This window comes from Camponotus floridanus, unplaced genomic scaffold (genome assembly GCF_003227725.1).
Source record: "Camponotus floridanus strain SB8 unplaced genomic scaffold, Cflo_v7.5 scaffold186, whole genome shotgun sequence".
In the NCBI taxonomy this organism is placed as follows: domain Eukaryota; kingdom Metazoa; phylum Arthropoda; class Insecta; order Hymenoptera; family Formicidae; genus Camponotus; species Camponotus floridanus.
In genome coordinates this window covers 215,086-239,489 of record NW_020229310.1, presented here as the reverse complement: position 1 = coordinate 239,489, position 24,404 = coordinate 215,086, and the positions used below count along the sequence as shown (strand labels likewise).

Here is a 24,404-nt window from a genome sequence, read left to right as displayed (position 1 = left end):
ATATTGTTATATTTGTTATTTTCGTTATTCCTTATATTGAAAGTTATCTCGTTGGATGAACTTTCACATTATCAATATTATACATTTCCATATTTCCTATTGTAAGCGTCAAGAAACATTATGTAAACGAGTAGAAGGAATACAGAATATGACCATGAATGGCTGAGCAGTACAATGATTATCAGCTAACAATAAGAGGGAGCTCTTACACAGTAATAAACTGTGCGTCCATATGTTAAAATTTTCTTGTGTTACCACAAGATTTGATCAATACTTCAACGTAAAATTAACATACAACTTATATGTTATTATTTTTATAACGTTTTCATGTGTTACATTTACGTCAACTTTTTAACTTAACACTTTGTATATGATTCTTAGAAATGGAATATTATTTTGAGTATTTTTAACATAATCAAAATTTTAAACAATCAACAATCTCAAAGTCAGTTTAACATTCTAGGAAAAGTTAAAGTAAATCTTCAAATAATCTTGAACTTTGACGTACAAAATAATCAAACTTACTAAAATCAAATGTTTCTATTACAAATAATTTAAGTCAAAATAATAACTGTTATATGTTAATCTCCTACAACAATTCTTACGAGTTATTGTAACTATTTTTTCATGTAATTTTTAATTAATTTGTATGTTATTTTTACATCATTTAAAGTCACAATAACAAAAATAAATGTAAAGTATCGTGTCAATTATTGAACATTTTTAGTTTGTCAATAAGTAACATACGACGAATGAATTATTTTAACTTAAAATTTAGAGTGGACTTTCTGGGACATGGGTAAAAAATGTTATAATTAACATTTTATTTTTTACTGTGTACTTAAGATCAAATCTCTGATTTGGAATATTGACTCTTGAATGTTCCATATATGGAATTCTCCAAGGTCTTCAATTTGCTTCATTCCATTCTCTCTTGGGGAGAATTAAAAAAAGTAAAATTGACTCGATTTTTACCTCATATTGATACCACTTACAATTTGAAATGTCATTTGAAATGTCATTCGAATTTATCAGTTATAGCTGACAATATGATAATTATCAATATTATAGAAAAATCGATTCAATTTTACTACAATATTAAAAATTATTTAAAAAAGTAATGCAAAATCTCGAGAATTCCTTGAAATCTTGTGTTAAGCTGATTTTGATATCATCGAGTTCATGGACCGATGCTGTCCGGATTTCCGTTCGTCGGACAAAAAGATACAGCTTTCATGATTACACACTATTATAATTCAACTTCGCTATTATTTCGCTTATATAAGAAATGCTACAAAGAATTTGAATAAAATATGACAAACATCCAGAAGATATGAGGGTGAGCGATATCGAGGAAAAAGAGTTTAACACTTTGACTGACTCTAAATAAATTCATAGAGATTCGATCAATGATTAAAAGCGATCGATTTTGTGCTCTGTGTTTTATGTAGTGTGATTTAATATTACTAATAATTTTATTGTGTAGTGTAATTTAATATTACTAATTATTTTTTTATATTACAATTATTTTTGAAAAGTAATCAAGCAGAAAAGGATATAGCACATTTACAACGTACAAGAACCGTATATAGAAGATATACACACACTACACTGAGGGAAAAATTTTTTTAAATCAAATATATTTGTTTTCTTGAAACTTTTGCTTTAAATGCGAGGAATTGTTTATTTCATTTAACCAAAAGTATTTAATTTTAATTAAATATGCATGTTATATTAAGTACATTATTTTCATTTATATATTTTTTATATTTAAATACTATTTTCGTAAAATATGTATTATAATTTATTAAATTAAATATATTATTTTTCAAAATTAAAAAATTTAAAATTTTTGGGAATAAAAAATGCATTTTAATAAATATTTTGTAAAATAAAAATTATATTTCTTTAAGCATATATATTTTTTTAAACATATGTAAATAAATACTTAACTTAAACAAACAGACGTTTTGAATACAAGTAAATACGTGATTAGTACCCACCGAATAAATAGCTTTCTCGAGGTAACTAAAATTTTTTTATTTCAAGATAATTTTTTCCTCAGTGTACATAATAAAATATCAAACAAGAATTAAATAAATTTATTGATGTGAATATTTATATATATAATAATGTTCTTTCTTAGAAATATTTCACATAAAAAAACTATTCAAAATGAGAGATTGCATATGTGCCTTTCGAAATAAGAATTATGCTCTCTAAAAGTGAATCAGTGTATTATCACTGAAAAACAGTAAATAGTCACTGATTACAGCAGTTATAAGTACTGTAAATCAGTGATATTTTATTGAAAGAGAATCAGTTAATAATTTTGACTGTTTCAATCAGTGATATTTCTCAATATTTCTTTGGTTATTGTCAGTAATATTTAATTATAATTCATTTCTCTATTTCATATAAAATTAAAAATTTTATTTATATTTACTAAATATTTATTATATTAAAAATTTTATTTTATTTATACTACATGCATATTGAACTTGTTATTTTAAATAGATAACGAACGAATAATTTTCATTAAGGCGCCAGACATTTATTTGTCCGACTTATAAAGATCGATTTAATATCTGAAGCTTCTCTATTGAGCTTGTATCAGAAATTAAATCGAAGTAATACTTCTAATTTTAAATGTCGCTCTTTGCAAACTTTATATAATTCTTATAACTAAAATTAAATGCGAGAGAGATAGTGATTGTAACAATAAATGAACGAACTAGCGATTACTGGTTTTACAGTAAAATTTACTGATTTTACAGTGAATTTTATTTTAACTGACCATAATCAGTGAGATATAAGATAAAACAAAAAATAAGCGTTTGCACTGAAGATCAATAAAATACTCACTGATTCTCAGTGAAATCTTATTTTACTGTTTAAATTAGTGATATTTTCACTGATTTACTTTTAGAAATTGTCTTTATGACCTCTGATTTCAAGCTGCGAAAGATATTTGATATATTTAGTTGCCTAATCAGGTGACAGATAAACTCTTCGCAAAAATCGAGAATTCAGTAGATGATGGGGTGATGCAAAGAGTGTGTCTCTTGAAACAATATTTGTAATCCGTCAATTTTCATGTACAGCATAACACGAGCATGTTGTTATCGACTTTATCAAAATCTCTTTCTCATTTACTCGTTGGGCTATGTACAAGCCGAGCTAGCGTAAACAGCCGGCAGCGTCGATATTCGCTGCCTCTGGTGTCTGCGAGAGTGCGATAGTCAGTCTGCCTGTCATTCGGCCGCGGCGAGAGTGTCTTCTCTTCAATATAATGGAAACGAACGGGACCGTGCATTACGCTCTGGTGGCCCTTTGGGAAAAGACCGGTTGCAGGATCGTCGCGGATTATCCCGCGGATCAGGACCCGATCTATCGTGCTCTCACCCTCAGCACCGTCGATGGTCTGAAGACGGTCGAGGATGAGAAAATCAGCGTCGATCGGGGCAAGTAAGATCCTCCTTCTTCGCATTAGCTTGTGTATTCGATCACACACGAAACATTCTTCTCGTATGTGAAGGATACATATTTATGTCGTAATAATAAGATTGATATTTATAGAAGCAAGGTTCCTTCGAGATTTGTACATTTCCAAAGTTGTTTTTTGATTAGAGGGTAAAGAATGAAATTTATTACGAGATATATTAGAGAAATGCGAGAGTCAGCGGTTTTCCTTGTTATTGCATACTACGAGCTAAACAAGTATTATATAATAATTGTATGAATTATATAATAGGTTGCAGTGGATTAATTATGCGAGATAAGATTGCTTTATTTTTTTGTTATTATTTAAGGATGTTTTGTATGTACAATCCCAGCAAAAAGTAGTTCAAAATCAATGTTGAATATCCACTTTTGGTGTATTTTGAGTATGAGAAATTGTGTGGAATATTACCACAATTAAATTTGATCATAGCTACAGTGCAGAGATGTATTTTTAAATATTTATTGCATTTTTACTGAAATATTCCAAATTTTGTTAATCGAAATTATTAACTTTTGGCAGAGAATTTCGCCTTGTGACAGATACATGGCTAACTTTATTAAATTAAATTTAATATCTTTTTAACCAGTCAGTACTTGTATAATATTATTTGACCAAATATTTCCTCTGTATCTAAACTTTTGCAAATTTTAAACAAATTCTGAATATTATTTTCACGTGTTTTTGTCATTTGAATCGACGTGGTTATACGTTTCCCATAAGAACATATGTTAATATTCGGAGCAAATTAAAATCCTTATAACTTGTGTACGCTTTAGTGAATCGATTTAAAAATTGTACTGAAGATTCTAAACAGATGTAAGGATATTCTATACAATTTTCATTAAATTCTCAATATTTTGAAAACAGGTACAAAACATCCTTAATCCAAATGATTAACTTTTGACAGAGAATTTCGCCTTGCGACAGATACATGGCTAACTTCATTGAATTATATTTAATATCTTTTTAACCAGTCAGTACTCGTATAATATTATTTGACCAAATATTTCCTCTGTATCTAAACTTTTGCAAATTTTAAACAAATTCTGAATATTATTTTCACGTGTTTTTGTCATTTGAATCGACGTGGTTATAAGTTTTCCATAAGAACACATGTTAATTCGGTGTAAATTAAAATTCTTATAACTTGTGAACGCTTTAGTGAATCGATTTAAAAATTGTACTGAAGATTTTAAACATATGTAAGGACATTCTGTACAATTTTCATTAAATTCTCAATATTTTGAAAATAGGTACAAAACATCCTTAATCCAAATGATTAACTTTTGGCAGAGAATTTCGTCTTGTGACAGATACATGGCTAACTTCATTGAATTATATTTAATATCTTTTTAACCAGTCAGTACTCGTATAATATTATTTGACCAAATATTTCCTCTGTATCTAAACTTTTGCAAATTTTAAACAAATTCTGAATATTATTTTCACGTGTTTTTGTCATTTGAATCGACGTGGTTATAAGTTTTCCATAAGAACACATGTTAATTCGGTGCAAATTAAAATCCTTATAATTTGTGTACGCTTTAGTGAATCGATTTAAAAATTGTACTAAAGATTCTAAACAGATGTAAGGACATTCTATACAATTTTCATTAAATTCTCAATATTTTGAAAATAGGTACAAAACATCCTTAATGAACATAAAGTTGAATTTTTCTACAGATATACGGTGCATGTGTTGATCGGGGAACTTCATTATGCCTGTCTGACATCGAAATCGAATTGCCCTACGTCAGCAATACAAATAGAATCCTGCTCTCAAATATTTCTTCAGAAGCTGCGTGACGTTTATAGAGAATTACCGATATTGGCGGACTTATCGAAAGACCTGACCAATCTCGCAGTGGCTGATTTCTCGAAACCTTTAAGGAAGATAATTGTAAGTAATTAAATAATTTTATGAAACATGAGGTGAAAAGAGGCAGTAATATAAAATTTATTTTTTTTTAGTCTCATTAAATTTTAATATCGATATAATTATATATAATAATTTACATAAGTGAATACTTATGCCAACAGTCATACCACGTTGTAAAGCACCAGTTCTCGTCCGATCACTGAAGTTAAGCAACGTTGGGCATGGTTAGTACTTAGATGGGTGACCGCTTGGGAACACCATGTACCGTTGGCACTGATTTTTTTTGCTAATGCAAATATTATTAATAATATACATATATATATATATATATATATATATATATATATATATATACTCCTGGACAAAATTAACGCATATTTTTTTTCACTTTTTCTTTAAAAGCTGATATTTAAATTTTAACGAAAAAATTTAAAGAAAAAGTTAAAAAAAATTATGCGTTAATTTTCTCCAGGAGTATATTATAGATTGTTAAATTCTTAGATTGTTAAATTTCCTATGGATAAATTAAAAATATCGTGTATATATATATATTATATCATACACATATGTATTTATATCGATATCAAAATTTTATAAGGTATGACAATAATACTGACTGAATTATTATATATATGTATATATATCTCGCTGACACTTTTACTTACATGTATATAAAGTATTATAGTAAATAGAAGATACCACAATAGTTTATCAATTTCTCACTAAAAAATTCAAAATATTATCTTTCTCACTAAAAAATTCAAAATATTATCTTCTCGTCTAAATAAACAATTCTATTATTATTGCAAAATTGATCTTTTATAAATCTTTTAAAAGAAAAATAATATAAAAAATAATATACAAAAATGTAGTCACACAAATGTAGTCATACAAAAAATGAAATCGATATTATTTCAGGAGGAGTATAATTGTCAAGATATTAATTCTAAGAGTCTGATATCGCGGTTAGAGGAAGATTTGGCCGAGATACGTGGCCTATTGATGGATGGAGTTCAAAAATTGATCGATAGGGGCGAGAAATTGGACGAACTTCTCCGAAAGACGCAGAGCCTCGAAATTTCGGTATAAAAAAATTATCATTTATTTTCATGTTCTTTTTCTCTGTTAACTATTAATGATATTGTTCGTAAAAGTGAAACGTTTTAATTAAGTATGTAAATTGTGACGCAATTCTATTGATACCAATGTTATATTTAATTAAAAATTGCCAATTTGCATAATAATTCATACGATTTCCAAATCGATTTGTTAAATTCATTTAATACCTCCTCTTCAAAAGTGAATCAATGAAAATATCACTAATTTAAACAGTAAAATAAGATTTCACTGAGAATCAGTGATTTTACTGATCTTCAGTGGAAACGCTTATTTTTTTGTTATTTTATCTTATATCTCACTGATTATAGTCGGTTAAAATAAAATTCACTGTAAAATCAGTAAATTTTACTGTAAAACCAGTAATCGTTAGTTCGTTATTCATTTACCGCTACAATCGCTATCTCTTTCGCATATAATTTTAGTTATAAGAATTATATAAAGTTTGCAAAGAGCGACATTTAAAATTAGAAGTATTACTTCGATTTAATTCCTGATACAAGCTCAATAGAGAGGCTTCAGATATTAAATCGATCTTTATAAGTCGGACAAATAAATGTCTGGCGACTTAATAAAAATTATTTGTTCGTTATCTATTTAAAATAACAAGTTCAATATGTACGTAATATAAATAAAATAAAATTTTTAATATAATAAATATTTAGTAAATATAAATAAAATTTTTAATTTTATATGAAATAGATAGAGAGATGAATTCTAGTTAAATATTACTGACAATGACGAAAGAAATATTACTGATATTGAGAAATATTACTGATTGAAACAGTCAAAATTATTAATTGATTCTTTCAATAAAATATCACTGATTTACAGTGCTGTACTTATAACTGCTGTAATCAGTGACTATTTACTGTTTTTCAGTGATAATACGCTGATTCACTTTTAGAGAGTGGTAATTTAGTGCCAACGTGACTTCGTTTATAGATAACTATAACGGTTTGAAGAAATGGAATTATAGTAATCTTGCGTGCAGATTATAAGAAGCCACGAATAATTGACCTCGAGACGATTATGACAATCGCCACTCGTTCGATACATAACATTTATGAATATTTTTTTTTTTACAGACACGCGACTTTCACGTAGTAACAAGGATTCCGGAGAAGAAGAAAAAAAACGTTTTCGTAGCGGCCGGTGGGGTACTGTTGATGTTAGTATCGACTTCTCTGTTAATAATTCTGATATATTCAGGAATATTGTGATCACTTCTTATATAAAAACATTGGAAACAAATATCAAGACTTCTCTTACATAAAATGTTTCAAAATGAACGATTAAAATATTTATTAAAAAAGTGTAATAATGTTAAATGTGCCCTTTGAAAGTCTATATTAACTTTTTTCTCTTAATAGAATTATCAGCCAGATAAACAGAATTATTTCTGCCTATTTGAGAATAGCGTCAATATTGCGAGCGGCCTACGTTTCTTGATTTAATTTCTACATTGCATATTTTCTATATTATTTATTTGTAAGTATGACTGTGAAAATGACTCTCTATAGTATTTTCTTTAAATGAGCATATAGTAATATATAATAATATATATTTTATATATCATGCATATCATATAAATATTTTATGTATCATGCATATCATATAAATATTTTATTTATCATGTATATCACACAAATATTTTATATATATCATGTATATCATACAAATACTTTATATATATCATGTATATCATATAAATATGTATATTTTATATCTATATGTATTGTATACAATTTTCTTTAATTAAAACTATATTCATGTTGATTGCAAATGTTCCCAAAAAATTGTGGTTTCCTATATATTTATCATTATCAAAAACACATATTTTTCATTCATTAGATAAGAATGGCGTCGATGTTGAGATTCTTAGTTAATCCTGTTGAATTGCAAAACGCGATTAAAGTTAAACATGATTTGGCCGAATCGTCGAGACGCTTGCACTTTATCGCGGCTCGTAAAATTCAGGTTAGTCATAATAATCTGATATGATAAAACGACTCTATATTTTGATGCTACTAATAAATATAAAATTTCAAAGTTGTAAATTTTAGGCTTGGTTCCGTGGTATCGTCACTCGCAATCATCTCCGTAAGCTTCACGGAAACGCAATGATTATACAACGTCATTGGCGCGGTTATCGCACCAGGATGTTCGCTAATCAATATTTAATTCAACATGTTCAGCAGATGTGGCAGGATTATTATAATCGCATGGCGACGAGGATCCAAGCTGTTTGGAGAGGCTACTGGATTAGAAAAACACAGATAAACTTTCTGCAGTTACGACGATGGTTGAAAGACGTTTATATGAAGAACGATGAAACTTTGAAGAACATGAAAAAGTATGTTCGCACTCTCTAAAAGTGAATCAGTGAAAATATCACAAATTTAAACAGTAAAATAAGATTTCACTGATTGGGAGAATCAGTGAGTATTTTACTGATCTTCAATGAAACGCTTATTTTTTTGTTATTTTATCTTATATCTCACTGATTATGGTCAGTTAAAATAAAATTCACTGTAAAATCAGTAAATTTTACTGTAAAACCAATAATCGCTAGTTTGTTCATTTACTGCTACAATCGCTATCTCTCTCGTATTTAATTTTAGTTATAAGAATTATATAAAGTTTACAAAGAGCGACATTTAAAATTAGAAGTATTACTTCGATTTAATTCCTGATACAAGCTCAATAGAGAGGCTTCAGATATTAAATCGTTCTTTATAAGTCGGACAACTAAATGTCTGGCGACTTAATAAAAATTATTTGTTCGTTATCTATTTAAAATAACAAGTTTAATATATATGTAATATAAATAAAATAAAATTTTTAATGTAATAAATATTTAGTAAATATAAATAAAATTTTTAATTTTATATGAAATAGATAGAGAGATGAATTCTAGTTAAATATTACTGACAATAACCAAAGAAATATTACTGATATTGAGAAATATCACTGATTGAAACAGTCCAAATTATTAACTGATTCTTTCAATAAAATATCACTGATTTACAGTGCTGTACTTATAACTGCTGTAATCAGTGACTATTTACTGTTTTTCAGTGATAATACACTGATTCACTTTTAAAGAGCATGCATCTATTGTTTGCTCTATTGTTAGCATGAGTTATCTTTTTATAGATTTAGACAGGGAGAACTTGAATATGCGGAAAATGTAACCGAACAAGAAGCGATGCTCGGGATTTTATTCATTTTATTTAAAGTAATATAATTGATTACTTTTCTATTAGATGTTTGTATCATAATTTTTTATCTGAAATTTAATATGCAAATATTGCTGATACGATATTTCTGTCTTCGTCTTTCTGAAGCTGCATCATCTGTTGAGGACCAAGTGTCGTCCAGGTGTCATCACGCGAATCGATAAAACTCGTTTTACATACATCGAAGAAATGTTGAAGTGTCTCGAATACGATCAATATATTTCCAGAGCAAAATCTACTTGCAAAAGTTGTCAAATCGATCGTAAACCTTCCTTAATTTTTCGTAGCACTTATTTCGAGAGATGTGAAAAAGAGATTCGAGAGTTTGAGAAGAGTTTAGAAGCTGGGAACGCATCCATTTTTAGAAGTATAACTGATTAGCAAATTAAATTATGATCATGTGTGCTAATTTTTCAAAATTTTATGCTGATTTAAAAAAAAATTAAATATATAATTTATATATAGTTTTAAAGATAATAATTGTACTTCTCTCTGCATTTTCTTTAGATCAGCCTTTCAAAGAAAGAAGTAGAAATATCATCAAAAGTAAAATTTTAGGTCATCAACAAAAATATAAAGATTTCAGAAAATGTTTACAAAATTTCACAGAAATGCAATCGAGTGAATTGTACAAAGCTATTAATAAAATGGATTGCCAAATGCATCGACTTTCCTTAAACTGTCCAATCCACAACCATAACTTATCTTTTAAAAGTCTGCATTAAAGCAAAAAATCCCACATGTAAAAAATATCAATCACATTTACAGGATTTATATTTTAATATAAATTTATATTAAATAAATATAATCTTCTATTTTAAAATATCATTATTCTATTTGACTGTGTATGATTTTTAAACATAAAAACAAGAAATTAAAACAGTTTAAAAGCATACATTATTTTAATTATTAAAAAAATATTATTTGCAAAAAATTGAAAGAAAAAAATATAATGTATAAATATAATGTATAAAATATAATGTATAAATAAATTTGGCAGTTAAAATTATGTTTTCTCCAATATGTAATTTGAATTAAAGAGAGATCATAAAGATGATACTCTCAATTTTTCCGGAATAGACTCTCAATTTTTCCAGAATAGACAATTGTTTGTTGAAATTATTATGACATATGATTATCACGTGTTAACATTTTAAAAGATAAATTTGGTCGCCAAAATTAATAAATTCGCTGAAACTGCATTAAACTTCAGAAAAGATCACAATAATATTATATATATATATATATATATATATATATATATATATATATATAAAACATTATAAAAATAAAATATTTATATCTTTGCTTAAGTATTTTCGGTCATTATAACTCACAAGATTGTTATGTAATAAGTTGTGATTGAGTAACAAGATGATAATCTCCTTAATTGCAGAATGATTTTCGTTGTAAATAATCATTTTCTGAATATAACATGAAAAGATCGAATAGATCTAACTATATTAATATATTATTAATATATTAAGCATTAATATATTAAACTATGTGTTTATTTTTATTAAAAAATCTGTAATTGTATTCAAAGTAATCCCATTAATTCCTAAAAATCGTGCATATTCATGCTCTTAATTTTTCTTTATTCTAATCGATTAATCGTTTCTGAAATTATAATATTGAATGTCTGTAATTTTTCTCGTTATTTCTCAAGAATATTGAAATACTGTCGAGTTAAAGATTTGCTTATCATTAGATGTGTTTACTCTTTCTTCTTTAATCAACACTTTGCGGATATTCTAACGCACATATACGTATGTACATTAGTTGTTCTGCAGTATCTGATTTTATGTATCAATCAATTTTTGTGAAATTGTTTCGAAATAAGGATTTCTAAGAATAACTGCTTTCGATCTATATTTGTTCTCTAAACTTTAACTTTAACAGTTTTCCAACGTGTCTAGCGCATTCTCTCGATTTCTTTCTTTTTGTGTACCTTTTCAATAAAGAATTTTATACGTCACATGTCTTTTCACATGTTTTTATATTTTTTCAATATAAAATCCTAAAATTTATAAAAACTCTAATTATTTTGCTAAATATTAAAAGAAATTAATCTGAATCGCAACTTTCATTTTAGTTTCGAAATTTATGTGAGACTGTTTATTCATCTCAGCTTTCATTCTCTTATGTAATCATAATCGTAACTTTAGATATAGATTTTGCAATCTTTCACAGCTGTGTTTCCACAATGTATTAATATATTTGCTGTTTAAATGATAAGCAGAAAAACAGAGAACATAACTTCATAACAGGTCATTGATAATTCTTTATAAATAAACCGTTATTTTGTAAAATAATCACTATTTATAAGAACTGTTTTCATAACGATTGCTAAATCACATTTTATCGTCTGTTTTTCTTTATTTTTATATTTAACGAATAAGAGCGTATGTGCGATTTCATTTCTCCAACTTTACAAATTTAAATTGTATTCTATTTCTTAGAAATTTTATCGTAAGATTTTTTTTTTTTTTTTTTTTAATAAATTAAATATTTGTTAGAAGAAGAATATTATTCATTGGATATTGTTATTATAATTTAAAATTACTTATTATTACTATAATTAAAAACAATCGTTGTTTCAATAAATAAATAACTCTTGTAACTGTTTATCAAAATTTGCAATAAAAAATTATGTATAAAGCTATCGACAAAATGGTCTTTCAACTAAATTATCCTGATCTAAACTATTTGATTATTCGTTATTTAAAATTTTCTATTGCAACTTAGAAGAAGAAATTTGAAAATGTAAATAAATGTAAAGTATTACATCAATAACATCTTTTGCTTCTATCATTAAGTATGATCGTAAATATATATCTCGTGTATTTTTTTTTAATAAATTAAATATTTGTTAGAAGAAGAATATTATTCATTGGATATTGTTACTATAATTTAAAATTACTTATTATTACTATAATTAAAAACAAGCGTTGTTTCAATAAATAAATAACTCTTGTAACTGTGTATCAAAATTTGCAATAGAAAATGTAAGAATATTACGTATAAAGCTATCGACAAAATGGTCTTTCAACTAAATTATCCTGATCTAAACTATTTGATTATTCGTTATTTAAAATTTTCTATTGCAACTTAGAAGAAGAAATTTGAAAATGTAAATAAATGTAAATAATTATTACATCAATAAGATTTACTTTTGCTTCTATCATTAAGTATGATCGTAAATATATATCTCGTGTATTTTTTTTTAATAAATTAAATATTTGTTAGAAGAAGAATATTATTCATTGGATATTGTTACTATAATTTAAAATTACTTATTATTACTATAATTAAAAACAAGCATTGTTTCAATAAATAAATAACTCTTGTAACTGTGTATCAAAATTTGCAATAGAAAATGTAAGAATATTACGTATAAAGCTATCGACAAAATGGTCTTTCAACTAAATTATCCTGATCTAAACTATTTGATTATTCGTTATTTAAAATTTTCTATTGCAACTTAGAAGAAGAAATTTGAAAATGTAAATAAATGTAAATAATTATTACATCAATAAGATTTACTTTTGCTTCTATCATTAAGTATGATCGTAAATATATATCTCGTGTATTTTTTTTTAATAAATTAAATATTTGTTAGAAGAAGAATATTATTCATTGGATATTGTTACTATAATTTAAAATTACTTATTATTACTATAATTAAAAACAAGCGTTGTTTCAATAAATAAATAACTCTTGTAACTGTGTATCAAAATTTGCAATAGAAAATGTAAGAATATTACGTATAAAGCTATCGACAAAATGGTCTTTTAACTAAATTATCCTGATCTAAACTATTTGATTATTCGTTATTTAAAATTTTCTATTGCAACTTAGAAGAAGAAATTTGAAAATGTAAATAAATGTAAATAATTATTACATCAATAAGATTCACTTTTGCTTCTATCATTAAGTATGATCGTAAATATATATCTCGTGTATTTTAATGTGCTTATAATTGATCTGATTGAATATCATATGAGAAGGAAAAAACCGTAATCACGTTGAAAATCTTCAACTTTATTATTGCTTACATATCTTTACTAAATTACTAAAATAACATATCTGTTTCCTAAAAAAAAAAAGGAAGGAAACAAAAAAGGATCGTTTCTTTCAATTAAACATGCGCGGTCGGTATATCTCTACATATCATATGATTATGCAGCTCGGCAAGTAAGAGGAACTTCATAAGGCTTCTTAAATGAGACGGGTTTTTGAGAGAAATCCGGATTGGCTCCATTCTTGACCCTGAGTTTCAATTGTTCAGAAGCTTCGTTTCTCGGCAAGCAGAAGAATTCAATGATCTTCATCTTTCTTTTGTTGGGGTCAGGTAGACTGCCTTGGCACACTGGGATAGGTCTGGTAGAGAAACAAATATTATCATCCCTTTCCTCGATCTGTGTGCGATAAATGAATGGAGTTTCAGTTTGAGGATCTTTGATTTCCTTGCGCGAAGCCTTTCTGCTGTATGGACTCCAATCCAGTGGGGGTCTTCCCGCCTCTATGTCGCTAACAACATTGTTCGGATAATTCGTTTCCGGAACGCATGGATATTGTTTATCTTTGTTTATTGCAATCCATCTTTCGTGGCTGCCCTCCATCAAAGTATACATGGCATGGAAGTGTTCAGGTTTCTGTGCGACGCAATTTTGCGGACTGAGGAAATCGTTATCGGGTCGAGAGTCATAATTGCCACAAAGACCGCGTATCTCATTGGCATACTGATCCGCTACCTGTGATGAGAAAATTTATATTGATATTTATTTCTTGTGTTACCATAAATAATCTTTAATCTTACCAATTTTTCCTTCTCCGTTTTCCACTTTACTCACCCGAATTGCAATAGTTTCTCCATTATATATGGCATCGACTCCACGTGTGCAAGATTTTATCTCGATTGATTTATCTGGTAGTTCATAAATTTCGAGATCAACATTATCATTGTCACGGATCTGATAGCTTGTGTTGTTTGGTCTATCATGCGTGTTATATTGCTTGGCTGGCTGTCCATCGATTGAGATTTGGATACCATCATTCGTTCTCCGTATATCAATTTGTTTATAATTAAGGATGAAGCGGAGCTCTTTTTGGCCATTCTTTTCCCTACTTAAAATACTCATTCTCTCTTCTTCCGGAATTGTCTCCTCATTTGGCGGAATAGGAATCACGAGTACTTGCCAATATTTCTCTCCATACATGGGATAGGTTTTACTGTCAAAGGTAGTAATCTGGCGTTTGCCAACATTGCATATAGCTGCGAAAAAAAATTTAACAATTATTTGTAATTGTTGCGTTACAGAATTTTTTTTATAAATGACTTATCTGTACGAAGTATACGCTTGTTATACAGATATAATATATATTTTTTTTATTTTAGTTTATTTATTTCATTTATTTTATTTATTTTATTTTATTTATTTTATTTTATTTATTTTATTTTATTTATTTTATTTATCAAATTAATATGATTGTAAAAAAGTATATGCTTATAGAATAGTTGAGAAAGCATTAAGAAATCAAATGTAAATATGGTATAATCATTTTCCGTATTATTATTCGAACGCATTATCCTATTTTCAAATTAAAACACATGCTATTAATATATTAAATCAAAATATAAGTATCCTTTTTTTTAATATTTACTTTTCACTTTATACGCGTCTATTGTGCTGCATTGGCTATTATATTCTTTTCGTGTTCGATAGTTTACTAAAAATGGTTTACTCAAAGTGGATCGAAATGAAGTATAATAAACATTGAATATTCTTATTTACGATTATTACCGCGCGTACGGCTCTTATAGTCGGCTTTTGTATATTATTCAATTTATATATATTTATATATATATATATATATATATATATATAATTTATATATATATATTATTATATATATATATATTATTCAATATATATAATTTCATATATATAATTTCATATATATAATTTATATATATATATTATTCAATTTATATATATTCAATTATATTATTCAGAACTTATTTATATATATTTATTGTTAATACTCTGGTTTACTCTTTTAATATTTGATAATATTAATAAGTGTTTTCATCTTTTTCCTGTCTTATAAAAATTTACATGTACAACTTACATGGTTTCTCTGCGTATTTTGACATATAATCGATTTGCTTCTCAAGAGATAATAATTTCCATGATGGGTTCCATAGTGATTGTATGCGTTCCAGCCATCGCGATGACAGCAATCCCGTTGCTAAATGCTGCGCTGCTTCTAGTGGCAACGGCCATGACAATTTTGATGCCCAACGTGACACTTCTGATAGCCATGATTCCCATGTCAATGTCGATGGCATAAGGGTCAATGATGGAATATTGGAATAACTGGATAAGGTAAGAGAAATATCCTTGTCAAAACTAGATACAAAAACGTCTGCTTGATCACGATCTTGTGACATTTTAACTTCCACGTCGATCGAGTTCTTTCTATTCTCTCTTGGCTTTATTATTTTTGCTATTTTGCTATAGATGTGACTAAAAACATTAAAAAGAATTTCAATTACTATTGAGTCCGAATCAGAATTCGTAGCTACTGAGAAATTTACTCGATCCTTTATCTGGGCCAAGTGAGATCCCTTTTGACAAGCTTGAGACTCTTTGTTATATTTAAGATCTCTTAGGCATTCCTTGATTATTTTATTATTTCTCAACATATTCTTCAGATCGCTACTTTGTGACGTATTTCCTACGATATTCACTTTTCTGCCGTCAATATAATTCTTTCCATATTGCAGAACATATTCGAAAGTGTCTCGTTGTTCCGAGTCTAACATTCTTTGCAAATCTAGAGGAGTTTCTCGTGATAATGCCATTCGTCCATTACCGCAAATTTCATAATCGACATTTTCACTTGTTCCCGGCTGGATATTCCAGTAGAAAATAGTATGATATCTCTTGTCCGCATTGCTATGTCCCACGCCGATAGTGAAAACTTGATGTGACCGTTTCTGTGATGTATTCGTCGGGTATCCCACATCTATGTCCCATACATGATTGTGGGAAGATTGCAGACCCTTGCTAACTTCTGCCAAAAATTGTTTTCTTCTCGCTTCACTGTTTGGTTGTTTATCATTTACTGCAAATTTCTCTAAGTCCTTCTCTATCTCTATTTGAAGTGTGGGTGTATCGATATTGTTTTTAGCGTGTGCAATAGTCAGTTGAACAGGTTTGACTGCTGTACTTACGGATACGTCGATTTTCTTATAACGGTTATCTTCTTGACCCGCAGAGAACAACTTTACGATATTATTCAGATTCGGCGTTTCTATCATTTTTCTATGGCCTTGGATTAGGATTTCGAATATACCTAGTTGGAACTTGTTGCGCTTCGAGGTTTCTTGAATCTTATCATGTATCTTGTTGTTGCGAGATAATGGTTCAAGATCCAAGACATCATGTCGTATTACGAAGGGAACAGTACTGAAGTGCATCAAACTGTAATCTTGTTGATTCTTTTGCAATAGTGCCGGGTCTACTCCTATCTGCAACTGAATCTGGTCTCTATCAAATTGCTTTTTAACCTCGACTTTTGCTGGTAGGTAGGTATAGAAATCTCTATCGACACCGGCCGTATATTGCTGAAGTTCGAAAGGTACTGTGAAACCCCATCTGTTCTGTACTCTACTGGTAAATAACATTTGGATTGAGGTTTTTAGGTCGATGTCCTTGTCAATTGATATCTTTGGATTTTTTGGTATAAATTTCTGTACAATTGGTGTCTGTATAGTATGAACAAAAGGCAGGCCAGTTTCCGTTGGGAAGCCGAGGACTTCATCGTGATTGTACATAGTATTCACGCTAAAATCTTCGTTTAATGCTCTACTGATATTAGTTATCGTACCTGTAATACAATATCAGTTACAATTTATATGTGTAAAAACAGAATTCTTTAAAATAAAAATTTATACTTACGGCTGATATCTCTTTCAAAAGAGTTCTTGTCGAAGGGATAGAATTGCGTTTCATATTTGCTGTCAGAAAAAATATATCCTTCGAATGGCTCTACAGGTAGGGGCTTAATATTAAGTGCGTTCACGAGCTCTTCGATAAGCGATCTTTCCCGTAGATCTGGTTTAGGCAATAATTGGTTGTAATACTCGTTGAAGACATTCATTATCTGTCTAATGTCTGACACTCCATACCCAAATCTGAAGTTGAATAGTTTTAAGTAATCGTTTACCATATTTATTCCTACGCGCATATAGTTCACGTCAGTTTTTGCGCGCCCCATTGTTTCAACATGAAAGCTTCGCAAAATACTGTCCTCATTATCCGTGTCTGCATAGTAGGCTATAGAGTTCAAGGAGTGGACGTAATTCCTTTTTAATAATTCTCTGGCGATGCGAGCTTTGATAGCGATATTTTGCGCCCTCGCCTGTTTTAACGAAGCAAGACTCTTTATGGTGGTTGAAACGGCAGAGTTCACCTGAGGGCTTCTATCGAAATTGGTAAATTGTGCCATGCGCATATAAGTAACTAGAGGTGGATCGGTTCTGATAAGAGAGTAAAATGCTGCGACACGTATCTCATCATCCTCACGTGTATTCATGTAGATTTTGGAAAGGACGGATCTAGCTAATGCCGGATAAATTCTGGCCAAACTGGATAATCCAGTGACCATCATCGTACGTTGACATTTGGTTATCGCTTGCTTGCCTTCCAGATATGGTTCGAAAACTGAAAGTATCTTCGGATGACCGGTATAACTCAATGCTACTATATATGTATGTACTCGTTGCCTATCATTTTTCTCAATAGCTTCTTTCAATTGTTTGGCGAAGTAAGAAATATACGTCTCCAAATCTTCATCCGTGACATAACCCAAACTGTTTGGTGAGTACCTTTTTCTCTCTTGGGCACTACGAATCAATTCAGCGAATGCTATAGGCGCGGATACGTTGAAGACATCTTTGTCCATTGTTTCTGGCGTGGAAATCATTTCCTGCGTACAGATCAGATTGCAACAAATTAAAATTAATACTTTAGATGCGAAAACGCAATTTATAATTTACTGATATGACTATTTTTGTGCAAATTGGAATTTCTCTTCTTGTTTTAAATTTTATTGTATGTAAATATTTACTTACGTGAAAGTGTTTCAGATATTCCGACGTAAGTGCGCGAACAGTTTTGGGAATTCTCGCAACGAGGACTGCCGCATCTACGTCCGTGAACGCTTGATTCTTGATCCAATTTGTGAACATTATGAGGGAAGGTCCTGTTCCGATTTGCGCTATAGTTTTGTAAATGATCTTCTGGACTGTATCACGCGTTGAGTCATCTGACGATTTTAATGCGTGTCGCTCTACCTCAGTGAGCTGATCATTATTCATGGTACGAAGCAGATCTTGCAAGAGCATAAACGTCTCTATCATTTCATCGGATTTGAAAACAGTGGGATCCTCTAATGCTTTGGTTACTCGCATTATCAAGTTCGCGGCTAATACCTCTGGGGCAATAAAACCTTCAGAACTGTTCTTGCCACTAAGGCCGATGAACAATGGCATGAACGAGTTATACGGAACCTCGATTAAGCGCGGTGGTATGAATTCTGTATGGAGAGGATTCCTGTATGGAGAAATGTTCTCCTCACTAGAGCTTGAATCACTGTTGCTGTTGCTGTTGAAAAAGTCTGACCTAAGAGTCTCCTTAAGTCTAGATCTATCGGACGATTGGATTTGGTGGAACTCTCTAGCGATCAGGTGTGGTTGGGTATGTGATTCGGCGAACGGGTTTGTATTCATGTACATTAAGTTCCCGGTTGGTACCATTGCCTCCGCTTTCTGTCCTACTGGTTTATCATTCACTTCGACTAACGTTAAATTTATCATGCTGCGAACGTTTCCAATGATACGGTCTTTTCTGTCAGATTTGATAAATATAGTACTATGCGTCACAGACGATTGGGTGGTAAATTTTCTCAGATTGCCCGAGATAATCATGCGAGTCGTAGATATTTGCTGTAACAATCACATGATTGCAAATAAATCTATTGCGTACAGTAATTGCATTTTGAAGCATAATTGGCATAGAAAAGTAACAATATTTGAAAGAAAATTTTTTCAAATATTGCTAAATAATGTGACGTGCTTTATCAGTTATAGAATAGCTTATACAATATTTAACTTACCGAAACAGATGTGTCTGATGGAGTTTTTGTGTACGGCCAACTCAGACGCTCATTAGTTTGATTATAAATATAGTTATGTCGCTGTTTGCAATTTTTATAATCCTTCGTTTTCCTAATCTCAATAAAATTTCTTCCGTCAAAGCCTCCGTCAAAGCTCGGTCGAGGCATCAATTCCGGGCTGTTTGTCACAACATCTTCGTCCAACGGAAGGATATCGTAAAAAACTTCGCAATTGCCGGCGACAGAGTCTTCCATGACTTTATATGAGGAGAATGGCTGTTGGGCGTCCTCGGGCATTTGATTATACTTGCTCGGTATTATATTTTGACCACTTAAATCGACCTGCAACTGGCTCATGAAGCTCTTTAGTATGTTTACTTCCCAAAAAGGTACTTCCCTCTCGACTGTCATTTCCTGGATCATTCCATTCTTGTTGTTAATCTGGAACGATTTTCCGGATATCGGAACGTTGTGATATGTTTCATCCTCCTCCTGAGAATCCTCGCGTGGTTGTATTGTTGGTCGTATTTCTTCCTTGTGAGCATATTGCAGCTCGCGAAGTGTTCCATATAACGTGTTTGGTGTCATCGCTTGAATAGTGAGAATACCTTTCATCGTAATACCGGTAGCTTCATGATGTGGGTCGTCCAGGTTCGTCATCGTCGTACTTCGTACGGTATATTTATATTCCTTGTTTTTACTCCAACCATAATCATGATTTTCATCGGCAAATCGATGCTGATCGCAGTAGCTCACGGCTACGCCAACTGTTAAAGCAATAAAATATCATGTTGCACAGCCAAATTATAATAATTGCAATATCCGTATATTTCATTGTAAAATAATAGTTTATAACATTGTTTAAAATATTTGACTTACTCTCGCAAAATATAAATTATTTTCAACGATAGATGTGTATATGAGACATAAGTTAAAGATTTTACAATCATAATTTTATAATTTCAGAAAAAATATTTTTCCGTTTCTTTTAGACACTTTTATTGAAGTATCGCAATTATATTTATAATTTTCATAAAAACTACTACTTATCGATAAATTACACAGCCAAATTATAATAATTGTAATATCCGTATATTTCATTGTAAAATAATAGTTTATAACATTGTTTAAAATATTTGACTTGCTCTCGCAAAATATAAATTATTTTCAACGATAGATGTGTATATGAGACATAAGTTAAAGATTTTACAATCATAATTTTATAATTTCAGAAAAAATATTTTTCCGTTTCTTTTAGACACTTTTATTGAAGTATCGCAATTATATTTATAATTTTCATAAAAACTACTACTTATCGATAAATTACACAGCCAAATTATAATAATTGTAATATCCGTATATTTCATTGTAAAATAATAGTTTATAACATTGTTTAAAATATTTGACTTGCTCTCGCAAAATATAAATTATTTTCAACGATAGATGTGTATATGAGACATAAGTTAAAGATTTTACAATCATAATTTTATAATTTCAGAAAAAATATTTTTCCGTTTCTTTTAGACACTTTTATTGAAGTATCGCAATTATATTTATAATTTTCATAAAAACTACTACTTATCGATAAATTACACAGCCAAATTATAATAATTGTAATATCCGTATATTTCATTGTAAAATAATAGTTTATAACATTGTTTAAAATATTTGACTTGCTCTCGCAAAATATAAATTATTTTCAACGATAGATGTGTATATGAGACATAAGTTAAAGATTTTACAATCATAATTTTACAATTTCAGAAAAAAATATTTTTCCGTTTCTTTTATTGAACACTTTTATTGAAGTATCGAAATTATATTTATAATTTTCATAAAAACTGCTACTTATCGATAAATTACACAGCCAAATTATAATAATTGTAATATCCGTATATTTCATTGTAAAATAATAGTTTATAACATTGTTTAAAATATTTGACTTGCTCTCGCAAAATATAAATTATTTTCAACGATAGATGTGTATATGAGACATAAGTTAAAGATTTTACAATCATAATTTTACAATTTCAGGAAAAATATTTTTCCGTTTCTTTTATTGAACACTTTTATTGAAGTATCGAAATTATATTTATAATTTTCATAAAAACTGCTACTTATCGATAAATTACACAGCCAAATTATAATAATTGTAATATCCGTATATTTCATTGTAAAATAATAGTTTATAACATTGTTTAAAATATTTGACTTGCTCTCGCAAAATATAAATTATTTTTAACGATAGATGTGTATATGAGACATAAGTTAAAGATTTTACAATCATAATTTTACAATTTCAGAAAAAAATATTTTTCCGTTTCTTTTATTGAACACTTTTATTGAAGTATCGAAATTATATTTATAATTTTCATAAAAACTGCTACTTATCGATAAATTACACAGCCAAATTATAATAATTGTAATATCCGTATATTTCATTGTAAAATAATAGTTTATAACATTGTTTAAAATATTTGACTTGCTCTCGCAAAATATAAATTATTTTCAACGATAGATGTGTATATGAGACATAAGTTAAAGATTTTACAATCATAATTTTACAATTTCAGAAAAAAATATTTTTCCGTTTCTTTTATTGAACACTTTTATTGAAGAATCGAAATTATATTTATAATTGTCATAAAAGCTGCTACTTATCGATAAATTAATGTCCACTTACCGATTAAGAACAAGCTAAGATGAGACCACATGGTGTTTTGTGGCCAGTACCCGATGCGAAATGGAAGCTTCCTCTCATTGATTGAATTTATATCCAGGAGTGGTGCCAACTCAGCTTGACCCTCCGATGGCCACAGATTCTGTGTCTGCACGAACTTGAAACTATATCATTCATAAACGCGTGACAAAATTTTTTTTAACCTCGTGCGCGATAGATTACTTCTGACATCCTCAATATAGAAAGTCGAGACGCGGTCGTGACATCGGACTTCCGGCTAGAACTTTGACTTTGTTTCGTAGATATTATTTATTTTGTTAGTCGATTAAATCATATTAATATCTATATTAATAAGAGCTGTCTTTAAATTATTATATTAAAATTTATCAAGTTGTGCGTTTGATGTAATTGAAAATTAATCGAAAAGTACTCTTCTTTGTGATATAACACATAATGAAGCGAAATTTTAAAACTTGCACACAAAGTATATCTTTATACATCATATATTTTTTATTAAAGATTAGAATTAATACTCCAAATTTTGTATGAAAATTTATATGACTATGAAAATGATTAATATGATTATTATGATTAATATGATTAATGTGATGAAAATATATAATATAAAAATTAATATAAAAATTTATTATTAATATAATATTTTATATTTCATACGAAAAAAATAGAGTGTTTTCGCACGCATGTATTTTGCTAATTTTTATCTAATTCTAATCATAATGTAGATAAAAGCGGCAATTTTCATTGCGTTATACCTAATTTAGTTGAATAAACAGAAAAGCAACTTATAAATTTACAACACAACATTGATAATTTTCTCTAATTGTTGAATTTCCGCTAAATATCTAGAATTCATTCATATAACTATTCCTATGTCATCAGATACTATTTTATTTTACTCCTTTTTATTTTGCATTTATTTACAAAGTATATTTTTATACATCATATATTTTTTATTAAAGATTAGAATTAATATTCTAAATTTTGTATGAAAATTTATATGACTATGAAAATGATTAATATGATTAATGTGATGAAAATATATAATATGAAAATTAATATAAAAATTTATTATTAATATAATATTTTATATTTCATACGAAAAAATAGAGTGTTTTCGCACGCATGTATTTTGCTAATTTTTATCTAATTCTAATCATAATGTAGATAAAAGCGGCAAATTTCATTGCGTTATACCTAATTTAGTTGAATAAACAGAAAAGCAACTTATAAATTTACAACACATCATTGATAATTTTCTCTAAGTGTTAAATTTCCGCTAAATATCTAGAATTCATTCATATAAATACTCCTATGTCATCAAATACTATTTTATTTTACTCCTTTTTATTTTGCATTATATCATACGTTAAAACGGCAGTGAAAGACATGCAGCAGGAGATATTTGCGGATGTAATGTGAAATTATATTTTTCACGAAAAGTGAAGATTTAAAAATATCAAACTTTGATCCAGGTCGCGAGATATCGGTGTCAACATATTTTCTAATGATGATTACGCGATCAAAAATCTATATGTGAATAACATTTCCGTTGACGCATTTTTCCGCCTGTGTCTTTTTCCAAACCGCGATAAACTTTTGCACGTACAAGAAGCATATGCAGGTTTCCTTCGTCAATATTTTACGCGCTTTCAATCTCTCACGATATACAAAATAGTATTTATAAAATACTAACAAATAAATAATAATAAATAACACATCTCTTATATCCTTAATTATAAAATAAAGATTGAAATCTATCATGATTGAAAAGAA

General features: G+C 28.8%; 3 protein-coding genes and 1 non-coding gene across 5 annotated transcripts; 3 read left to right on the top strand and 1 right to left on the bottom strand.

Moving 5' to 3' along the window:
* Window positions 1-3,192: 3,192 nt before the first annotated feature.
* On the top strand, window positions 3,193-8,043 carry LOC105248810 (putative vesicle-associated membrane protein 726). 2 transcript variants are annotated; one of them, XM_011253815.3, is made up of 5 exons: window positions 3,193-3,468; window positions 5,189-5,405; window positions 6,303-6,467; window positions 7,589-7,671; window positions 7,874-8,043. In XM_011253815.3, exons 1-5 carry the CDS (start codon window positions 3,293-3,295, stop codon window positions 7,950-7,952), a joined length of 720 nt encoding a protein of 239 aa, XP_011252117.1. In that variant the 5' UTR covers window positions 3,193-3,292; the 3' UTR covers window positions 7,953-8,043. The 2 variants fall into 2 exon arrangements, with proteins under 2 accessions (XP_011252117.1, XP_025263524.1); XM_025407739.1 differs by having other exon boundaries at window positions 3,194-3,468; window positions 7,589-8,036.
* LOC112637635 lies at window positions 5,538-5,657 on the top strand. Its single transcript, XR_003122642.1, has one exon. It is a non-coding gene; the product is annotated as a 5S ribosomal RNA (ribosomal RNA).
* On the top strand, window positions 7,944-10,089 carry LOC109609816 (spermatogenesis-associated protein 17-like). The gene is made up of 4 exons (XM_020026743.2): window positions 7,944-7,991; window positions 8,355-8,480; window positions 8,567-8,856; window positions 9,660-10,089. Exons 2-4 carry the CDS (start codon window positions 8,361-8,363, stop codon window positions 9,748-9,750), a joined length of 501 nt encoding a protein of 166 aa, XP_019882302.2. The 5' UTR covers window positions 7,944-7,991; window positions 8,355-8,360; the 3' UTR covers window positions 9,751-10,089.
* Window positions 10,090-13,765: 3,676 nt separating this feature from the next.
* On the bottom strand, window positions 13,766-22,710 carry LOC105254427 (vitellogenin-1). Its single transcript, XM_011263097.1, has 7 exons — window positions 22,614-22,710; window positions 19,931-20,697; window positions 18,888-19,760; window positions 17,713-18,742; window positions 15,878-17,641; window positions 14,599-15,020; window positions 13,766-14,499 (listed from the first exon to the last, which is right to left on the bottom strand). Exons 1-7 carry the CDS (start codon window positions 22,642-22,644, stop codon window positions 13,924-13,926), a joined length of 5,463 nt encoding a protein of 1,820 aa, XP_011261399.1. The 5' UTR covers window positions 22,645-22,710; the 3' UTR covers window positions 13,766-13,923.
* Between the last annotated feature and the right edge of the window lie 1,694 nt (window positions 22,711-24,404).